The sequence below is a fragment of the Theobroma umbraticum genome, unplaced genomic scaffold, assembly GCF_002168275.2.
Source record: "Theobroma umbraticum cultivar Fairchild unplaced genomic scaffold, ASM216827v3 scaffold_130.0, whole genome shotgun sequence".
In the NCBI taxonomy this organism is placed as follows: domain Eukaryota; kingdom Viridiplantae; phylum Streptophyta; class Magnoliopsida; order Malvales; family Malvaceae; genus Theobroma; species Theobroma umbraticum.
The window spans coordinates 116,345-136,595 of record NW_018397264.1 but is presented as its reverse complement, the minus strand read 5'-3'; the positions used below and the strand labels follow the sequence as shown (position 1 = coordinate 136,595).

The 20,251-nt window shown below is 34.6% G+C and overlaps 3 protein-coding genes across 3 annotated transcripts; 1 reads left to right on the top strand and 2 right to left on the bottom strand.

The window, feature by feature from the left end:
- Positions 1 to 1,737: 1,737 nt before the first annotated feature.
- On the bottom strand, positions 1,738 to 4,883 carry LOC110421635 (Tetratricopeptide repeat (TPR)-like superfamily protein). The gene has a single exon (XM_021435270.1). The coding sequence runs from the start codon at positions 4,756 to 4,758 to the stop codon at positions 2,977 to 2,979; it is 1,782 nt and encodes a 593-aa protein (XP_021290945.1). The 5' UTR covers positions 4,759 to 4,883; the 3' UTR covers positions 1,738 to 2,976.
- A 1,265-nt stretch (positions 4,884 to 6,148) lies between these two features.
- On the bottom strand, positions 6,149 to 12,428 carry LOC110421382 (Ypt/Rab-GAP domain of gyp1p superfamily protein). The gene is made up of 9 exons (XM_021434974.1): positions 12,254 to 12,428; positions 11,295 to 11,550; positions 10,964 to 11,159; positions 9,092 to 9,262; positions 8,902 to 9,018; positions 7,884 to 8,081; positions 7,690 to 7,749; positions 7,501 to 7,599; positions 6,149 to 6,694 (listed from the first exon to the last, which is right to left on the bottom strand). The coding sequence occupies exons 2-9, from the start codon at positions 11,438 to 11,440 to the stop codon at positions 6,593 to 6,595; spliced, it is 1,089 nt and encodes a 362-aa protein (XP_021290649.1). The 5' UTR covers positions 11,441 to 11,550; positions 12,254 to 12,428; the 3' UTR covers positions 6,149 to 6,592.
- Positions 12,429 to 12,668: 240 nt separating this feature from the next.
- Positions 12,669 to 16,841, top strand: LOC110422372 (cell division protein ftsH). The gene is made up of 4 exons (XM_021436256.2): positions 12,669 to 13,993; positions 15,149 to 15,472; positions 15,796 to 16,096; positions 16,401 to 16,841. Exons 1-4 carry the CDS (start codon positions 12,893 to 12,895, stop codon positions 16,592 to 16,594), a joined length of 1,920 nt encoding a protein of 639 aa, XP_021291931.1. The 5' UTR covers positions 12,669 to 12,892; the 3' UTR covers positions 16,595 to 16,841.
- Positions 16,842 to 20,251: the final 3,410 nt, after the last annotated feature.

Genomic DNA, 20,251 nt, shown 5'->3' with positions numbered 1-20,251 from the left:
TATTGATTATTGTTTAAAATTTCAGTAATATATTATTTTTATTAATCCTAATTATATAAGAAAAAATTATTTTGAATATATGTTTTTAATGTGTTTTACGTTTTATATTTAGTTGAAAGAAAATTATCTTGAGTATAAGAAGAAATTATTAATTATGTATATCGTATTTAACTATTTATATTTTATACATTATAGTTTAATATTTAGTATTATAAACTTAAATATAATAAAATAAGAATATTAGATGTTGACTACATTAATTTTTGAGTAATTTATATTGAGAAAGGTAAAATTTTGAAAAAAAAATAAATAATAAATTTTTTACAAATATTTAATTGTTTATATTAAAAAAGATATTGCCATTATCGAACAAAATTTTCTTAGAACACTATTATAAGTTTTTTTTTTTTTATTTATATGTTATAAAATTATTGTCTACTATAAATTTTTTGATTATTAATAGTTAAGTTCAATATATTAATTTTAAAATTTTTTAACTTTTATTCTTTTTAACTTTTAATCCTCTTAATAAAAATTGGCTAACTCTGCCCCTATTCACAAGCACCTTTGGTTCTGTAAAAGTTGACTAAGGATATTTCTATACGTAACAAGTAATAAAAGTATCAACACAGCTAATTAGAAACAAATCAACCAAGGAGTCCTTTGACGGTGACAGAATTGTATAGAAGGCATCTCCGGCAAGTAACATATATAGATATATGCATGGCCGACCTGTCTGAAGTCACGACATTAAGTTAGCAGTATACTATTACGTAACTATTATTCAATACCAGAATCTTGGAAGATAAGGATGCCAAACCAGTGACAGCATCTCAATGAGCTGGTTAGCATTAACAAACCTCTGCTCACATTAGCATCTCTTTACTTTGGAAGAAGGACATGTTTGATCATCTACAAAATGAACCCTACCAATTCACCATCATTCCAATTGCTTCAGCAATTCAAGGATTAACGAACACATCTTTAAGAGGCTCAAGCTCTTTTATAGAAGGTATTCTAAGATTGAAAGAGCAATGCAAAACTAAAACAACTGCTATAAGGAACTTTCTTAGACTTTCAACTGTAATCTTAGAAGACACCATATAAAATATCAGTTTCGTCTCCTTGAGACTTGGCTAATGTAAAATATAGTCCAAACTCACATTCCTGAAGACACGAAAGAAACCAGAAAAATTGCAGGTTCAAAGTCATGAGCATAAGAAACTCGCCAGATCTTCTTAACCCTAAGCACTCTTTATCCCACATCATGCTGTATGTCAAACAGTTCACAAAAATCAGCCTAAGAAAGTATGTTGAGACAAAACTGATCTACAAGTTTCCCAAATCACCCTTTTGCACACAGGCCCAATGCTAAATGTTCACAGGGAAAAGCATGGCATGCTACAAAAGCATATAAGGGCAATTACAAGCTTATGCAGCATGAAGAATGTTTAGGAATGTTTTAATATTATTCAATTCATCTGTCAGCAGTATCCAGATATTCCTAATATAACGGTAAATCAAAACTTTAACCACTGCAGTTTGGCTTTAAAACTCATTTTCGAATAAATTTGAAGCTGTTCCATAGTTCCATACTGCTGAGGGAACTTGAGAATGATTTGAGAATGTTTTAACATGACAATTCACTATAAGGAACATAGGAAACCCTTAAATAAAGAGAGAGTAGGAATCCCATGATTAAGTTACTGAAACAGACTGAATTTTTAACTAAATGGCTTAAAATAATGCAGTATTGCAAACATGAGGCTGGGACTTCGAACCCAAGTGTTACAAGGAAGAGAAACAGAAGTGAACAAGAAAAATAGAGAACATGAAGATGAGAAAGGTAGTGGAGAAGGAACCAACCTACCAATATATTCTCATGAAACTGTAGAAGAATATAGCAGAAATAACATTAGAAGCTAAGACATCAGGCTAAGCATATGCCAGCATACTCAGAATAATATAACATTAGTTAAATGAGGTAAGAACAAATCTACAAGACAGTCTAGCAACCCAGGGCTCATCAGCAAAAGGTCTCAAGTTATAGAGATCAGCTACTAAATAAGACCCCCTAAAGAGTCAGTAACTCCTTCTGTACACACCTTTTAACCACATTAGATTTTGTTCCACATAATGCTTTCCATCACCCCTTTCAACTGCAATCATGCTCCTCCCTGTCCTAACTATTTTTGCCTTCCATGAGATTTTTGACAACCACTGCAAACAAGTTTATCAGCATGGAATAACTCATCCACTGATAGAATCAAAAGCAAATCCACCAAAGAACAAGAATCCGTCTAATACTCAGTGGCCGTCCTACCCTTCAATAAGCCTTCTGCTGTATTCGAACTTCCTGCTTTACGAACTCAATATGTCCACAGTGAAAATCCTTCTGCAATTCAGTTTGAGAATGCCAAAAATACTATTTTCTTTACTTTTAGATGTTTTATTCCCAAGACATCCCTGAAAATAACAATATCCTTGAGTCGTTGTCTTTTCATATTCAAGACACAAAATAGAAATGGTATTCTCTATGCAATTGTGCTTAATATGTTGTAACAGTAAAAGTCATTGTATAATTCTTGGTCAATATGTATGCCTCTTGCATAGTTGCATTTATGCCCAGGCAGATTTGAGTACGATTGACAGTCCTGTCCACCATTTACTAGCCTTCTCCTAAAGCAAACACCAAAAACATATCAATATGATTGTCTATAGCGTATATCACACAATATAATCATGCTCACATAACTATTTAAGTATGCAAGAAAAAAAGTTACTATCAAGCAGTAGAAACCGGGATTTGGTGCGTCACATTTCTAAATTTTAAAGAAATTTATACTTAAACCAGTTCATTTCTTAACATCTGTAGAGCCACATGGAAAGCTATTTGAGATGCGTCTCATTGTAACCAGGATGCTCTAAAGCATCACAAATAACGTATGTAACTGAAAAGACATCTGAAAGGTCAGTTTACGATTGTAACTTCCTCTGCTCGATATCCTTCAGTATACTCTTAGACATTAATCCCCTCTCAACCACATGGTTCCAAAAGAACCCTAAAATGCTATTATCACCAGCATATGAAGCATTGAAACATCGATAGATTTTGAGAGTTATCATCAACCTTCTCTTATACATTTCGTTTAACACATCTGAAGCAGCATTCACCTTCCCCATTTTCCAGTAAGCATAGGCCAGGCTAGTGTATATTACACTGTCTCCTGATATACCTTTTCCTAGCATAAGAGTGAATATTCTTTGTGCACAATCAACCCTTTCTAGCTTACAAAACCTCCTTATGAGTGCCCTATACACCGAGACATCAATACAAAGGCCTCTTTTCAAAATTTCATCTGGGAGCTTCATAACTTCTTCTTCATTGCCTTGGTTGCAGTATCCATCAACAAGCCAGGAGTAGGTGGAATAATTTGGAGAAAACCCTGCATCAAGCATGTTGAACAAGAACTCTATAGCACTGTCCATTTCACGCACCCTGCAAACTCCATGGATCAATGCCCTAAATGTAAATTGATCCAACTTCAATCCAGCCTCCACCATCTTGTTCTTCACTTTCATAGCAGACCCCATATCTCCAATCTTGCAATAAGCATTGATCAATGTGTTACAAGTGACATTATCAGGTTCAACTTTCTTTTCACTCATCTCATTCAACACCCGATTTGCTTCCCTTATTTCACCTTCTTCACACAACTTACGGATAATTGAATTATAAGTAACAACTCCAGGATAAATCCCCTTAGCCTCCATCATATCACGCACTCTTAAAGCTTCCCCTAGATCATTCACTCTACAATAACCATCAATCAAAGTAGTATAAGTCACATGGTTAGGACTTACACCTTTAATTTCCTTAAAAAGCCCCACAGCCTCTCTCATTCTACCTTCTCTACAAAATCCATAAATAAGTGAATTATAGGTTATAATATCCGGACTAATCCCCGCTCTTTCCATTCTATCTTGCACGCACAAAGCTTCATAATGCATTCCTTTCTTACAATACAACGCAATCAACGTATTATACGTGAAACGATCAGGAAAAACACTCTTCAATTCCATCTCACTCAGCACCTTTTCTGCCTTCTCGACATCACCACCCGTGCAACAAGCATGAACCAGCACATTGTAAACATGTAAATTCGCAACCACCCCAAGTCTAACCATTTTCTTATAAACTTTCCACACATTATCAATCAATTTTTCTTTAACTAAACAATTCAATAGCACAGTACAAGCGTGTAAATGAGGCTTTAAACCATGAAGTCTCATAGCCTCAAAAACCTGTAAAGCATCTTGGGTCATTCTCAATTTCCCATAAGATATCACCAGCCAACTCAAAACATGAGAATTCACTTCAAAGTCCGAATGGGTACTCACCAAAGCATTCAAAACAGAATTTGATGACAAGAAATCTTTGTTTGAAATTTTTCCGAGCAAGTTATGTGCTGTCTTGAAATGTTTGTGTTTTGTAAGAATATGGACCATTGTCCACGTGGATTGCAGAGAGTGGTTGTAATTTGGAATAGAAATTTCGATCCATTTAAAGAAAGACCACGAAAGAGAAGGACTGGAACAGAAAAGGGAGAGCTTGTAAAGGAAGTAGTTAATGGTAGCCGAGGTTAATTGGGTGCAAATTTTGGGTTTCAAAAGAGTGTTCCAATGACCCTTTAGGATAATGGTGAAAATAGTTTGTGAGAATCGGGCTGAGTTGTTTTGAGGAACTGAGTTAGCCATAGTTGATCTAATTTCGCTTCATTTTTTGGTAGAAGGAATCTAACTCTCTGTCCCCTTTTTGCAGGGCAGTGACATGCTTTAATAGCGGTTGCTTAGGTGGAGGACGCTTTAATTTCTTCCTAGAGTTTGTGTTTTGACGGAAATCTGATTATTGCAAATGTTTTTAGTACGAATGCAATTGATTGGAAATTTATTATTGAAAATATAATATTATAATATTTGGTATATATATAAAAATATTTATTAAAGTTTTTATTTTGTATATAAAAATATAAAATTTAATAAACCGAAAGAAGGTGAATTTTTAAACTTTCAAATTTTAATTTTGTAAAATAATAAATAATAACTTGATAAAAAATATAATATTTAAATTTTAAAATATGTGAAGTTATTAAATTTTTAATTTTTATACTAGTGCTCAGAACTTTTTAAAATACTTATTATTTTTGTAAAAATGCCTAGAAATATTACAAGAATTATAAAAGACATTTTCAAAGAGTTTTCTAATTTTTTTTTTATCATTGAACTTCTTTGACTAAAGATTTTTTGCTTTTGCTTTCATTTTTAGAATAAATAGCAAATGCTTTTGGTAATATTAGCAGTGGCAGTATTTTATTTTTTATAATCAATTTCCTCTTAACTGATTATGGTAATAATTATGTACGTAAATAATGAAAAAGAAATATATATATATATATATATATATATATATAAATGAATGGTAGGGTTAAGGCTAAATTAAGACAACAAAAATAACAACTTTTCCAAAAGAATGAGGAGAATATTGCCACCCAATTAACATCCCGCAAATGTGACTCAATCTTTATACTACTCAATCTCGACTTTTGTTAATTAAAACATCTAATTTAATCATTAAAACCTCTTCATGAGAAAATGAAGACAAAATAAAGATAATTAACTAATTATTATGTTTTCTTGTTTGCTAAGTTTTCCTTTGCTTGATGTCTCAAAACTTACAAAATATTTTTTAAAGATATTTTTAACATTAAAAATCATAAAACATCAATTATATATATAGAAAAAGATAAAACGACTGTTAGGTGGATTTTGTTAAGTTTTCTTACAAGTTTGTTACAATAGCAGCAATGCATGAAAAGGATTTAGTGAAAATGAATTTGAGAAGATGAATTGAAGCCTTGGTGGGCACTTCCAAACACAATTATTTGGTATGTGTGGCATCCCTATGGCGTCTGGAAAGTTTCCTTCATCTTATGTTATGTTACTCACATCTGGAGCAGTGACTGGAGGATGAAATGCCCTCAATAAGAACATATCCCTTTTAAGTCACCCTGATTGCTTTCACCAGCTAATGCCACCACCAATCTTATATCTATTGCTAAAATAAGTTCATCACAATGCAAAGACAGCATGAAGACAAGGTACTCATTAGAAACTAGTGCCTGGACAAAACAAAACAATATATATATACATTTCTCTGAGTTGAGTTGAGTTCCTTCTTTTTATTTTCCTTTTTTCCTTTTTTTTTCACACAATAATCACAAAGTTCCATCATTGTATCCAAAGATGGTTTATAAGTCACCACAGCTGTTTCTACAGTCTGAAAAGATTTAGCACATACGGCATGAATCTGTGGACTTTCTTAAGCACATCAACTCCTGAAAGCGAAAGCAATTGAGTGTAATTGCTTCGCCAACAAGAGGAGAGAATGAACAATCAGTCTGTCAAGAAGTCAGTGTTCGGCATATGCATCTTAACACACTCGAGTGGCCATGGCAAGAAATGGAAAATAATGGTAAGAATAAGAATGTACATGTTGACTGGCAGCTTAGCCCGCCCTTAGATGAGCAAACCTTCATTGCAGTTGTTTCTGCTTCCTGATAAATTCTGTAGATTGCATAAGCTTTCCATTTTTCTTCTCATACTCATTTTTTGATTCTTCTAAGCTTCTGGATACCTGACAATGAATCAAACATATATATATATATATATATAGTAATTAACTTAAATTCATTACTAAGCTCACAAATGCACCATAAAATATTAATAAGTCACGATGCGTACTGTGGAAGTGATAAAACATAGTCATTAGTTTTTAGTGCAAGAAATCATTAACATGGGTATCCTAGCCCTGAGCAACACATTAAACCAGGCTTTTCACAACGACAGTTGAATAAATGGCTGTTCACACTACCGTAAAGAGCAACATCATACAAACTAAGCAACAGGTGATGCAAGATTCATGCATTTCTTAAATATTCCATACAATCTCCGCCTAGCCAATTTTACACCATATAAAGTCCTTTAATTTGCATTCGAAGTTTCTAAACTCTTGTTCAGTAAATGATAAAATTTCCACTACTGACATTCAACAAAGTTTTACACTATTGCCTATGCAAAACAAATTAATTATTCAATAAGGGGAAGACATCCAAAACTATTAAGACATTGGACCAAATCAAGAAATTTCAAGCCAGAGCAGTTCATGCACGTGCTATTAATAAAATCAGCAAACACAATCAATATGCAAATCATCAAACAGAAATTAATCAACAAATGCATGCAAAATGATATTACAAAGTTAAATCTTTACATAATTCAAATAAATGTTCATCACCAAGGCTGAGAGAGAGAGAGAGAGAGAGATCATCATGCCACAAGAAAATGCACACAGATCTTAGAAATGATGGTAATTACAAAATTTAAAATACTTAATGCTGTGAATACTTGTGTGTGTGTGTGTATGTGAGACAGAGAGAGAACCTTGATTGAATAAGCCATAGGCAGCAACGTATCCGGATCCATTGCATCCTCAGGGAAGTTACGCAAAGCATGAATGAGTTTCTCAAAGGATAACTTTATCTGATGAAACAACAGAACCACCATCTTTAAGCAGAAGAAAAAAAATAGGTAATTGGATCTAAAGCCGATAAGATGTCCTGAACTACTTACCAAGTCATCATGGCAATATTTTAAAAGTGCCAAACCAACTTTAAAGACAATCTTGACACCCTGGAAAAAGAAAAAAAAAATTATTCTTTTTTTTTTGCTGAAAGAATTTCTTTTTACTCAAAACCAATTTTCAGGCCATGTGGCATGTAATTTATGGTATGGCTGGAACATAGATCAAATTTCAAATAACTGACCTCATAGAGAAAGACATCCCAAATTCGAAGAGCCAAAGGGAACGGGAATGAGTATGAGAATACAGTTATGAACCACTGGCTAGCATACATGCTTGGATTTATCATCTCCTGGCTAAAATGCTCACCCAGCTTTGGCAAGTGCTCCCTCACCAATTGTTCAAATTGAAACAGGTATTGTTGTACAAGAGGCAGCCCCACCTACCAAGTGCATACAACATTTTCAAACAACAGAAACAATATAGAATTAATTGATTGCTACTTAAATATGCTCTCTGCTCAGTAACAAAATGCACCAACTGCAGGTGGTAAAATACAAGGAGGAGCACCTAGAAGAATGAAAGCTCCTAAACAGATAACATACAATAAATTCCAAGGGAGTTGAGTTACAGTTATTCCCTCAAAGAGCTGTTAGGAATACCAATTAACTTACAAACCAGAGTAGAATGCCAAATGTTCTACATAACCAACCAAACAATATGACATACCACCAAAAAATGATGGAAGAGAGATTCTTTGGAAGAAGCAGAAATGAGAAGCCTAGTTCTTATTTTTCAAACCAACATAACTTCAAAAAAGTAGAAAAGACAAAAAAGAAAAGGCTGAAAAGAGAGGTTAAGTACAAAACAAGTCCAAAATTACTGGTTCATTTCATCACAGTGCCCTGCTGTCCGCTAAGATTGTCTAAGATATTAGCAGATACTCTATAAGCATGCTAACAGATCTGATAAGCACGAAAAACCATAGATCCCATTCATAATCTAAAATATACAATTGCCGTTGCAAAATTAATCTAGGCACAAGTCATGGATTCAGTCACAGAACTAATAATAAATCAACATAAGAGAGAATTTAAAGTCTGACACCAGAAGCTGGTATAAACTACTATAAAGTCATATGTCATTTTCTGAGTAAGAGACAGTTGGCAATTACAATCTATCCTAACTCCTCATTAAACCATTAACTACCTAAAATGTTGCGTCTCAGATACCAATAGAAGTTTTTAGAATACAAGAAATACCTGATATAATCCTTCCATAGGAGCATGAACAGCTCCTTTCAGTAATGCAACCAATAACCAAAATGCATCCTCTTCACTCATATAAAGAAGCAAAAGACCTGCTAAAAAACCCATTCCCTGCATTTTGAACAAAAAGAAAGCATTACTACCTTGGACAAAATATATGAGGGCTAAGACACATGAAACAAACCTGGACATAGCCAACATCTCTATCGAAGACGGAGTATGCCTTCAAAACATTGTAAAGGGACCTTTGACCAGGTCCATGTCTCTGCTGAAAGAAAACATGTGATGGAAAGGTGCGAGATATATCCCGAATTATATCTAGTTCTGAAGCTGAGGTCTCATATATTACAAGTTGCTGCAACAGACATAAAGTTTCATCAGCAAAGCACATGAAGAACAAGGAAGAAGACTATCAGTAGAAGAAAAAAATTTCAAAAAAGAAAAAGAAAAGAACCCTTCAAGCTCAGAAAACAGTTTTGAGTCCAAAAGAGAACAACAATTTTTTTCCCTCAAAAGCAAATGAGCAAATAACTTTCCAGCAATCAGACCATCATCATCAACCAACCATATATTAACCTGCTCCATCAAATAATGAGCAAGGATAGATAGGGCAGGACAAACACTTGATCCAACGAACCCAAAAGTTACATAAAGTGACAAAAAATATTTTGGCAGTTGGCACCATTATCACCTGAAATGCCAATGCATAAGCAATTTACAATGATGTTTGAATTTTAAAGATTGATTTTTACATTAACTCAATGACCTTATACAAAATTCAGATAAAAGCTGGCATCCATAAAGATACAAACAAACTAGAATGAAAGGTAAGCTACTTAAAACACGAAAAATTGAGAACTCTTCTCAGATCTTCAAAAGCCAAAAGTAGTCATCTCCTGCAGGAAAACAACACCCCTATTTCCCAATCTTCTTAACCATCCTTTTGTTTTAAATGTCAACAGTTTTATAACCCTAAATGACCACTTCAAAACTGTTTTTCATTTCACAAACTAGGCCATGTATGACATCTAAAAGGGTTTGGTCTGACATAACTGAACCTGGCTCTGCCAATGAAATCCATATTGGATTGAACCAGCATATTTGTCAAACAAAATGGTATGTTACAAGTTGCAATGATTGGGATTGAGCTCCAACCGTAATGAATCCATTCATGGAATTGTATAAAAAAGGATTTTAGGTGGAGTAAATAGAACCACTATTTAAATTTTCAGACACCAGTCTCATCAAATGATTTACAGAAACCTGCTTAAAAGACTATAAGATGAAACTGATGAACTCATTTCCCAGCTCATGCTTATAAAAGCTTGAGGTTAAAGTTCATGAAAACAAGAATGTTATAGTAATAGCAAGCAGGAGCAATCATAAATTTATCCTGGCACAGAAAGAGACTTTGGTATTTTGTGATATTACCCAATCCATCTATTAGCAACTTCCTAATAATGCTTAATGCAATCATATCAAAAACTGCTGTAGAAAGTTTCCTTCAAATTTATATTTTCAAAACCTCAGCTGCCATCATTCCCAACAAGTACAAGGTCTGGCATTAAAACCAATTTTGTTAAATTGAAGTAGTGTTCAAATTCCCAAATGATGAGGGAACTGGGTGCATTTTATCAAACACAATATTCCTTTTTCTTTTCTTTTCCTCTTCTTTTGATGACTCAACCATAATTTGATATAAGAAACAAAAAAACTTACAACAGTAGGTTTGATGAAAGTCCAGACATAAAATAAGACAAACCCCAGTTGTAATTTAAGTTAAACGATATAGCATGCATGAGGTTAGCATTAAACACCCAAAGGTTGCATTGACGATATAGAAAGCATGATCATAGGATAAACAAAAACACTAACAAGGTAGGAAGGAGGCTAATATTTTCCCATGAGTGTTGGAGAACTTAGCAAAAATAACATTACAAGTTAAAGACAAAAAATAAAAATAAAAATTCAAGCAAAGGCCATAACATTCAGAAATAATAAGTATACCATTAGTTAAAAGAGAATGAGCAAAGCTACAAGTAATTAAAAGAAGTACCTCATAAACCCCAGGGTTCATCAGCAAAAGGTCCCGACTTCCTGAGATCAACTGCCAAACCAGACCCCTTAAACAATCAGGAATTCCTTTCCTTATACGCCTTTTGACCACATGAGGCTTTCTCCTAGCATAGTGTTTCCAATCACTCCCACCAACCCCAATCATTTTTCTCCATTTTCTAACCCTTCTAGCTTCCCTGAAAAATTTCAACAACCATAGATGACAATCATAATAATGTTTGCTAGCACAAATTATAAAAACATAAAGAGGGAGAATTGCACTCATATCAACTAAAAGAGCTTGAACAAATACCATTAGAGAAAAAACATACCTCTCATATTCAACGGCTAACCTACTCTTCACTAAACCATCTGGAGTGTTACTAACATCCTGCTTTATAAACCCAAATCTGTCCACGGGTCTTTGCGAAGGAACTGGTCCTGGTTCATGGTCATCTATTGGTCTTCTCCTTTCCATTTCACTAATTCAAAGAAGCAAAGACATGCCTAGAGGCAAACCACATAACTTTCTATCCCTTGGCATGATAAAGCACTGGGAAAATGTTTGATCACATATACAGGCAGAATCTGAAAGTGGAAAGAAATATCAATGATGACACTTACAGTGACTATTGCCCTGACAAAAGTAAGTGAATTCTAAAAAGACAAATCTATTCATCACAGAGAGTCTAGCTAAAATAATGAAAGCATCGAATCAGCTGACCTTGCTGCAGGCTGCAGCTATCAAGAATGATATTTACAACCTTCTATTCATCCAAGCAAATATATGACAACTTTGATTTTGAAAGAATATGAGCACATACCACATGCTTATGTTTAAAAATTATAATCACATTCAGTAATGAATATAGAAAATGGTATCAATAACAACAATGTGGCAAATTCATTTTACTAATAACAATGTACAACAAGGGAAGTATAATCTAAGAAACAAAAGGCGAAACAAAGGAGGATGATATAAGGTTATATACTACAAGACAAAAACTTGAACATTTTTCATTAAAACAATCACCGTTGGACTCTCTTTTTATGGAATCACCATTAGGCTTTGAACAAAAAACACAATCAAGTAATTAAAAAAAAAAAAAAGGCTCCACAGGCTAAATCATGCAAATTATAAAAATAAATGTAAACAAGAAGATAATGGGGAGAAACTTAGAACCCATCAATGTTTATGAAAAGGGTATTATCATGAAATCGCCAACTAGCCAATGAATCAAGAGAAAAGAAATCAAAAACCCATATTGAAAATTATAAAACAAAAAAATACCAGGGCGCCTACTGATGAATTTCAGCCTGATCAAAGAGAAGCTTATCTATTGTGCAAAATTGGTTTACTATCCCTAAAAAAAATGCTAAGATTGGTAGATTGGTTATTGGTTTTCGCTGGACATCTTCCCAAACCAATCGAAGCTCTATGCGTGGTGTTTAGTGTTTACCATACTGAAAAGTGCACCTCAACAACGGAAATGACATTTTCCTCTCCACAAAATAAAAGCCCTCAAAATGTGCACAAAATTACACTCGATGCCACTTGTGGGAGACACCTACTTCCCGGCCCACTTGAGCTGTTGAATGCCCAAAAGCCCAAATTCCTGAAACATCATCCATGTTTTGGAGCCACACATACATACGGAAGAATATGATCGAACCATCCATAGCTTAAAATTGGATAATCTTTTTCCTTTGGGCCGTTAGATCTTCTGCAAAGAAGCTTAACCCAACAGAGAGAAAATGGTAATAGCCCTCTGTCCATTCCATCCCTCAGTTTCATCCCCATGTTCGCAAGCTCTTAAATCCAGGTAAAAAAGAACCCTTCTTCGGCTTTAAACTATCAACTTTCTTACGTCTATGCAGCTTTAGTTGGTATTCTCTCTCCCCGATTTGTAGTTGTTGATGTACTAGGGACATGGCTTGTTTTACCGTTGCTTGCAATAATGGATTTTTTGTTAGTAAAGAAAACTCGGTAATTGCAAGTGGAAAAACCAAGTCTTTTAGGAGATATAATAGCTTTTCTAGTAGTTCATTTTGCTTTCATTCACTTAGAATATATAATTATAACCGTAGCAAAACCCAGAATTTGTTTTTTTCTGGTGATAATGGGCTTAGGTTGGTTAGCAATGGAAGAAGAAATGGGGTTCCTTTATTGGGGTTTCAAGTTTGTTGCAAGGCACATAATGGGTTATTGATGAGGGGAAATAATGGAAATAGGAAAACCCGATTAGGGAAAAGAGAAAGTAGTAATATGAGAAAAAGATTTTCATTAAGATTGCGTCCCAGGTTGCGCTTATTAACAATAAGAATGAAGAGAGTTTCGGTTTGGTCAATGTTAAATGATATTGGAATGTTTCTACGAAAGAATATAAGAAGAGTTACTCTCTACAGTACAATATCTCTAGCGTTGGCTATGTGCTATTTGTTCTTGAAATTAACTGCATTGCCATCTCCTAAGATCGTTCCTTACTCGGAGTTGATAACAAGCCTCCAGAATAGTTCTGTGACAAAGGTTTTGCTAGAAGAGGGTTCTCGTCGTATATATTTCAATATGGATTCTAAAAGTGCTGAAGATACTCAAAATTCAGAAGAAGAATCTTTGGCAGTGAATGAATCAATTGAAAATGTAGCTGATATGGCTGCACAAGATGATGGTGTGGAAGGTAGGCGATTGCAAAAACAAGGTCTATTTAAGAAAGTTTCAAGACCTCAAACTTCTACTTCTGAGTGGCAGTATTTGACAAGAAAAATTGATCATGATGAAAAATTTCTTCTTAGTTTGATGAGAGAAAAGGGAACAACTTATAGCTCAGCTCCTCAATCAGTTCTAATGTCGATGAGGAGTACTTTAATAACAATACTATCCTTGTGGGTTCCTTTAACACCTTTGATGTGGCTTCTATATCGTCAACTTTCTGCTGCTAATAGCCCTGCAAGAAAGCGGCGTCCAAATAATCAGTTTATTGGGTTTGATGATGTGGAGGGAGTTGATACTGCCAAGTTGGAGCTTATGGAGGTAAGCACTTCTCTTGAAGTTGCATAAAATGAATATCTTTTTTTTTTCTTTTAATTTTTATTGTCAAGACTTTCTTTCACATTGGCTGCATTATGGAATTAATGATGAGGAGGTCTTTTTGCTTCTTTTCTAGAAATCATTCAAATTCGTTCTGAATATAATATAGTCTACGGAAGCTAGAATCCTGCAAGGCTGCAACAATAGTTTCATTGAATATTACTTTTAGGGCGTTCAAGGATGTCATAGATTTACTATCTGTATTATAGGAACATGAATCTGATATCTTGTATATTGCATCTACACTTTTCATCCTCATTCACAAATACAAATCATTCCTAATCGAAGACATTAGAGGAGAGAAAAGGGGAAAACTATGAGTTAACTGTTGCATATTTACAAAATTGTCCATCCTTATTTAGATTTACCGTGTTATCTTAACTTACAAAGGGTATAATGATAAAATAATATACCTTACATTTTCCAACCCTACCAAGCAATGGATGGAAAGAAAATGTTTTTTCCAATCCACTTTCTATCTTTCCTACCAAGCATACTGATGGAAGGAAAAAGTAGGTTTTCCATCTTTTCACTTTTCTCCTCCAATTTTCCATCTTTCTATTTTTCTATCCACCCTACCAAGCAAGGCCTAAGTTCTTTTCTGGGTTTTGAAATAGGAAAGTTAGCATGTAGAGATACCTTATATGCCTTTGATCTTCCCTTCTTACGTTTATTTGCTTCCTAAGGCTTTTGAGTCTTATTTGATGATATTGATTATAATAGTGTGGCCCTTGACATGTTGCACTTAGTTAGCCAAAATCGAATTATTTGGTTTTACAAGATCCCTAGGTCATGTAGCAGGGTTTTGCTAACAGGGTGTCCTTTCTGTGGCTTACTCTTGTTTGTATTAATATATTATCATGGAAGCTTCTAGGTCTGTTTGGAGACAGAGTGATAAAAGAATCCTTTATGCAGATACTTTAGATCATTTAGCTCTTTGTAGTGCACGCACTAATTTGTTAGAGGTTTTAGATTGTTGTCATTGTATAGATGATGTTTCTTATATTTATTATTATGAACTAGGTTTACTGAATCTCTCATGAATAATGAAATACGTTTTTGCTGGCTAGCTCTGTTGACACAAAATCTTTTTTGTAGATAGTTTCATGCCTTCAGGGATCTATAAATTACCAAAAACTGGGAGCAAAATTGCCTAGAGGTGTACTGCTAGTGGGTCCACCTGGAACAGGGAAAACATTACTAGCTCGTGCAGTAGCTGGAGAAGCGGGAGTTCCTTTTTTCAGCGTATCAGCTAGTGAATTTGTTGAATTGTTTGTTGGAAGAGGAGCAGCTCGAATTAGAGATCTTTTCAATGTGGCAAGGAAATCTGCACCGTCGATTATATTTATTGATGAACTTGATGCAGTTGGAGGGAAGCGTGGTAGAAGTTTCAATGATGAACGAGACCAAACATTGAACCAGGCAATTTAACATTCAACCCTAGTTGCATTGCTTATGTTCTTTTCACTTATTTATTAAATTCATTACTGTTCTGATCAAATCCAGGCTTTAATAAACATTTATCACTTCTGTGTAAATATGGCTCTTTAGAATCAGACCACTGTTTTTTATTTTGTTCTGTCAGAGAATCTTATTTAATCTGAAAGAGTTATCCTTGCAATTGTTTTAATTTTCTTTCTTGATTTGCTTTTTACTTTTAATACAGTTTTTGTAAAATCCTGAAATTTTGGATGATCTCCTGCTATTGATGGGCTTTTAAAATCTTTTGTTTTTTGCTGCTGCAGTTGCTGACAGAAATGGATGGATTTGAGTCAGACATGAAAGTGGTTGTTATTGGGGCAACCAACCGGCGAGAAGCATTGGATCCAGCCCTCTGTCGCCCTGGTCGCTTCTCGAGAAAAGTTTTGGTGGGGGAACCAGATGAGGAAGGAAGGAGAAAGATTTTGGCTGTGCACTTGAGAGGAGTTCCTCTAGAAGAAGACAAACAACTTATTGCTGACTTAGTTGCTTCACTGACCCCAGGTTTTGTAGGTGCTGATCTTGCAAACATTGTCAATGAAGCTGCTTTACTTGCTGCTCGTAGAGGTGAGAAGCTGATACAGAGTCATTACCATCTGATATTAGATTGCATTGCCTCTAATACGTGTCTTGCTTTGAGATTTGAACATTGCTTTTTGTAATGTTTTGTTGAACATCATTAAAGCAGATGCATCTCTGCAGCAAGCAGATGCATCTCTGCAGCATGCAGAGGCCTTTTTCTTCGTTTACATTTTCTTCTTCTGTTTTTTTGTGTTTTTGGGCGGGGGGGGGGTTGAATAATGGTTATGTTTCGGCTGTAAACTTATACTAAGAAACATGAATAATTTGTCTTGCTCTGCCTTTTTTACAGGTGCTGAAACTTTGGCAAGGGAAGATATGATGGAAGCTGTTGAGAGAGCTAAATTTGGGATTAATGGTAGGCAGCCTAGTACAATAGGCAAAGAGCTAGGAAAACTTTTCCCATGGATGCCCTCCTTAATGGGAAGGAGTGACACAAGACAGGATGATTTGCAAGGGCCCTTGGGCTATCAAACTCTAAGCTGATAAGTGCTACTTTCTCCGTGCTTATACTGTGATTTATCAGTTATATGATTCTGGAGATGCTTCTAAGAAATGAATATGAAAACAATTTTGTTTTTATTTAATATTTTTGTGGAAGAGATATGTCTATTGGAAACAGTGGAATAGGTTCTGCATTGCCTCTTATGGTGCAGGTATTAGCATCCAGATATCCTCAAACAATGGCCACATACTCATCAGTAATCAGTCTTTTTTATGTTTATTATGTAAATGGCTATGAGCACACTGATCTCTACCTTGTGGAGGTCATCCAAAATTTTGATCATTGAGCTGTAGGGCACTATGCAAAAACATGGTAATTGGCAATGCTTTTTGTTGTTCAATGACCTGGTACTTCATTACTGTCTATCATGTAACTATTAAGTTCCGAATTTTTATGTAGGATTTAAATGAAACTGAGGGTGTGAATTAGCATCATGTTTTGAAATACTCATGTCAAAAATGATAGGAAATTTTCTTTACTCTTTTCATAAATTTCATGGTGAATAAAACAAATATTTTGAACAATAATAATAGTGTTTTCAGTTTATTCACTGATATTACCACTGTTGTTTTCGTGAGGGCCAATAACTTTTGTTGAATCCAGTGCTAGCAGCTATATATATATATATATATTCATTCTTTGGGCCGTCTTCTATAACTGATAAATTCAACATTGAAAACTTTGATTAGAATCATAAAATGTAATAATTAAGCCTTGAGATGCAAAGGAATGTTGACCTCTTACTTTAAGGATATTGGAATTAATTTCTTTACATCTATATAGTCTGCTGATTAAAGACATAGCAGTCTGTAGATGGTTTTGGTTATCCTGTTTTAAAGATTGTTGAAGTTACCAGGTATGTGGTGTAGTTTTCTGCCACCCAATTGTTGTTTAACACTTTTAACATTGTAGTCTGAAATTTGTAATTGCTATTGACAATAATTTCAAGCAAGGTCAAGTTGTGAATTAGACTGTCATAATATAAAGCCATAAATGCCTTGCTAATTCTTCCTATATATTTGTTATTCTTAAACCTGTTTTTCCAGATTAATCCTTTATTAATAAGTTACTCTTTTATGCATGCTTATGCTAATTGACAATATTAACATATAAAACAACAAGCAGTTATCAATCAGTGTTTTATCTTCCCTATTGGATTATTGCTTTATGAATTTGTATATTGAAATTTGTAATTGATTGTTACAAAGCTGTTTTTTTATCTTTTCTCTCTTTTTCTTTCTATTCTTTTTATATGTTTCTTAAAATCAGGATAATTTGGTAAGTTCTGTATGAAGTTCCTGAAATTACGTATACCTCTTCAGAAATAATAGTTCCAGATAAATGAACAACAGCAACTGTATTTGTAAAGATCTTGTTCTGCTCGTGTATCTCCTTCAGAGGTTATGCCTCAGCTCAACCAAGAGAAGAGAATGCTTGTTATTTGTCAAGAGACATGGAGTGGAAAGCAAAATTCAGCAACCCAGGTTTTTTTCCCTTTTTTTCCCCATTTTTAAGGATCTGAAGCTGAAGAAAATATTAATGGTTTACTCGAATTTATTGTTCAATTGGAAATTTTGACTAATAAATTTTGTGTTTGCTTTCATTTGTTGAGAAAAGAAAAAGAAATTGGTCTGGCTAAGCAAGCTTAATGATGCAACTTTTTTGGCTGCATCTTGAGATGCATGTCAACCTGGCCTTAGGAAGGCTTTCTCAGTTTGTTTTCTATAAGTAAGATGAGTTGTACCTACAGTCGGTGATAGGGGGGTTAATCATGGTTTTTCCTGAGCTAATTATGGTTGTTTCTGGTCTTGGGATTGAGTGCTTTGGTAAGCTGAACCAATTTTAAGGCCACATATAAATTTATCTTTTATCTTAATTTTAAACTTCATTATTTACAGTTCAATATCTAAATTTATGCCCTTCAAAATATACCGAAGTACAATGTAAGTATGCTTTGGTGCGTGGTAACGCATTTGGATTCTGGAACATGCTAAAATGCTTGACGACTACTATACCCCAGGGCAACGTAAGTGACTTTTTAATGTTTCGTTTCTTTTTAAATATATTCCTCTCTTCTTCCTTTCTTGTTTTTTATCCTGTTCTTATTCTCTTTCTCTGCAACATTACATTGAGTTATTGTCAGATTATATGTGAATTTGAGACTTGTGAATTCAAGTGCAAATTTTTGCAGATTTCTTATCCCTTACCTAACTGTAAAATGCTGCTATTGTTACTAAAAGATTTATCTGTGAGTTTTAAACTTGCAAATTTAAGCATGTTTCTAGTGCCTAAAATAGAGATCCTTCTTTCTTTCTTTTTCTCCTGCTTTCTATCACCGTTTCTAAGATATTGCATTGTATTACCGTCAGATTATATACGAAGTTGAGACTTGTAGATTCTGGTTTGATCTAATGTTGCTTAGAATTATCCTGACCCTTTCCCTAGGTGCATAATACTGGTTTTGTTACTATAAGATTATCTATGAATTTTACTTGCAAATTCAGGCACGTGTATAGTACATTTGATAAACATATAAGCTTCTGTTTCTTTTCTACAATTGGGGTCGCAATATTTTAAACTTAGTTACCCTTTCATGTCCTATTATCTTTATATTGATTTGTCCAGCTGATTGCATGGGCATCTGTTTCATAAAAGTTGATGGAATCAATTGTCTGATGGAGTGAAACTATAGGAAGCCAGCCTATTATCCCTGTTCCTCAAACACTTATAACGTGATACTGCTTCTGCCACCTTACTTTCTGGTGCCCTGGTTTCATATTGTCACTTTGAAGTTCAACTATTGCCCAACGGCATTCACCGTAAATTGTGTTGCCATCAGAAGCACCAGAGCTTATGCTGTCACTATGGCTGCAGCCCCCACATGCCTGTCTGTTTATGCAGCACACTACTGAATCTTGTTCTTTCCCCCCTTCAAAAAGAAAGAATGCTTGCTTCCCTCTTTGTTTGGTGATGTGAATTTGAAGCTTTAGGTTTAATTTTGCATTAAATAGGAAAAAGTCATTGTAACATTCATAAGTCTCTGTTGTCATTATATATTGTCTCGTAAATTAAATCCAGATGCAAAACTGATGCTCCTGAAATTCATTAGTTACTGGATTGCCTATAAACCTTTTGAGTTCCAACACTTAGCTTCTATCAGGATGTTTCTTGTATAAATCCAATCCCCCTCTCGCGGGGTAAATTGGGTTTGAGCCCAACAACAACCGCTCACATGGTCAAGACGAATGCTGTGAAAGCAACAGGTTCCAACCATGGGGCGGGTTTTGAACAAGTTAAGGTGGGGCCTTGGAAGAATTGCCTTGACTTACCAGCCAGACGATAAGCACACCCGACGCAGCCAATGAGACGGGGACCGGTTAGATTCCTATATAGATTTTGAACTTTATACTACCATCAGGTCCTTGCTGTGTGTGCTGTCATATGTGGTGGTAACCTATTAGGATTTCTAGATTCCATTGACAAGGAGCCTGAATTCCTTTTCAATGGGAAACAATCTTTCCTAAATTCACATTCATCTCCCTTTTATATTATTGCCAGCAACCTGTCATTGACAATGGAATCCTAATCAACTAAAGTGGCGAGGGAGAATGGAATCTTCAACTGGCTTTTTTTTTTTT

What these genes read in the sequence shown, in the direction of transcription:
- LOC110421635 (XM_021435270.1), bottom strand. Translation starts at nt 4,758, where the DNA reads ATGGCTAACTCAGTTCCTCAAAACAACTCAGCCCGATTCTCACAAACT.
- LOC110421382 (XM_021434974.1), bottom strand. Translation starts at nt 11,440, where the DNA reads ATGGAAAGGAGAAGACCAATAGATGACCATGAACCAGGACCAGTTCCT. An exon ending in TTAGCCGTTGAATATGAGAG is followed by an intron (nt 11,160 to 11,294) that starts GTATGTTTTTTC and finishes GAAATTTTTCAG; the next exon opens with GGAAGCTAGAAGGGTTAGAA. An exon ending in GAGATGTTGGCTATGTCCAG is followed by an intron (nt 9,019 to 9,091) that starts GTTTGTTTCATG and finishes TTCAAAATGCAG; the next exon opens with GGAATGGGTTTTTTAGCAGG.
- LOC110422372 (XM_021436256.2), top strand. Translation starts at nt 12,893, where the DNA reads ATGGCTTGTTTTACCGTTGCTTGCAATAATGGATTTTTTGTTAGTAAA. An exon ending in CCAAGTTGGAGCTTATGGAG is followed by an intron (nt 13,994 to 15,148) that starts GTAAGCACTTCT and finishes TCTTTTTTGTAG; the next exon opens with ATAGTTTCATGCCTTCAGGG. An exon ending in GAGACCAAACATTGAACCAG is followed by an intron (nt 15,473 to 15,795) that starts GCAATTTAACAT and finishes TTGCTGCTGCAG; the next exon opens with TTGCTGACAGAAATGGATGG.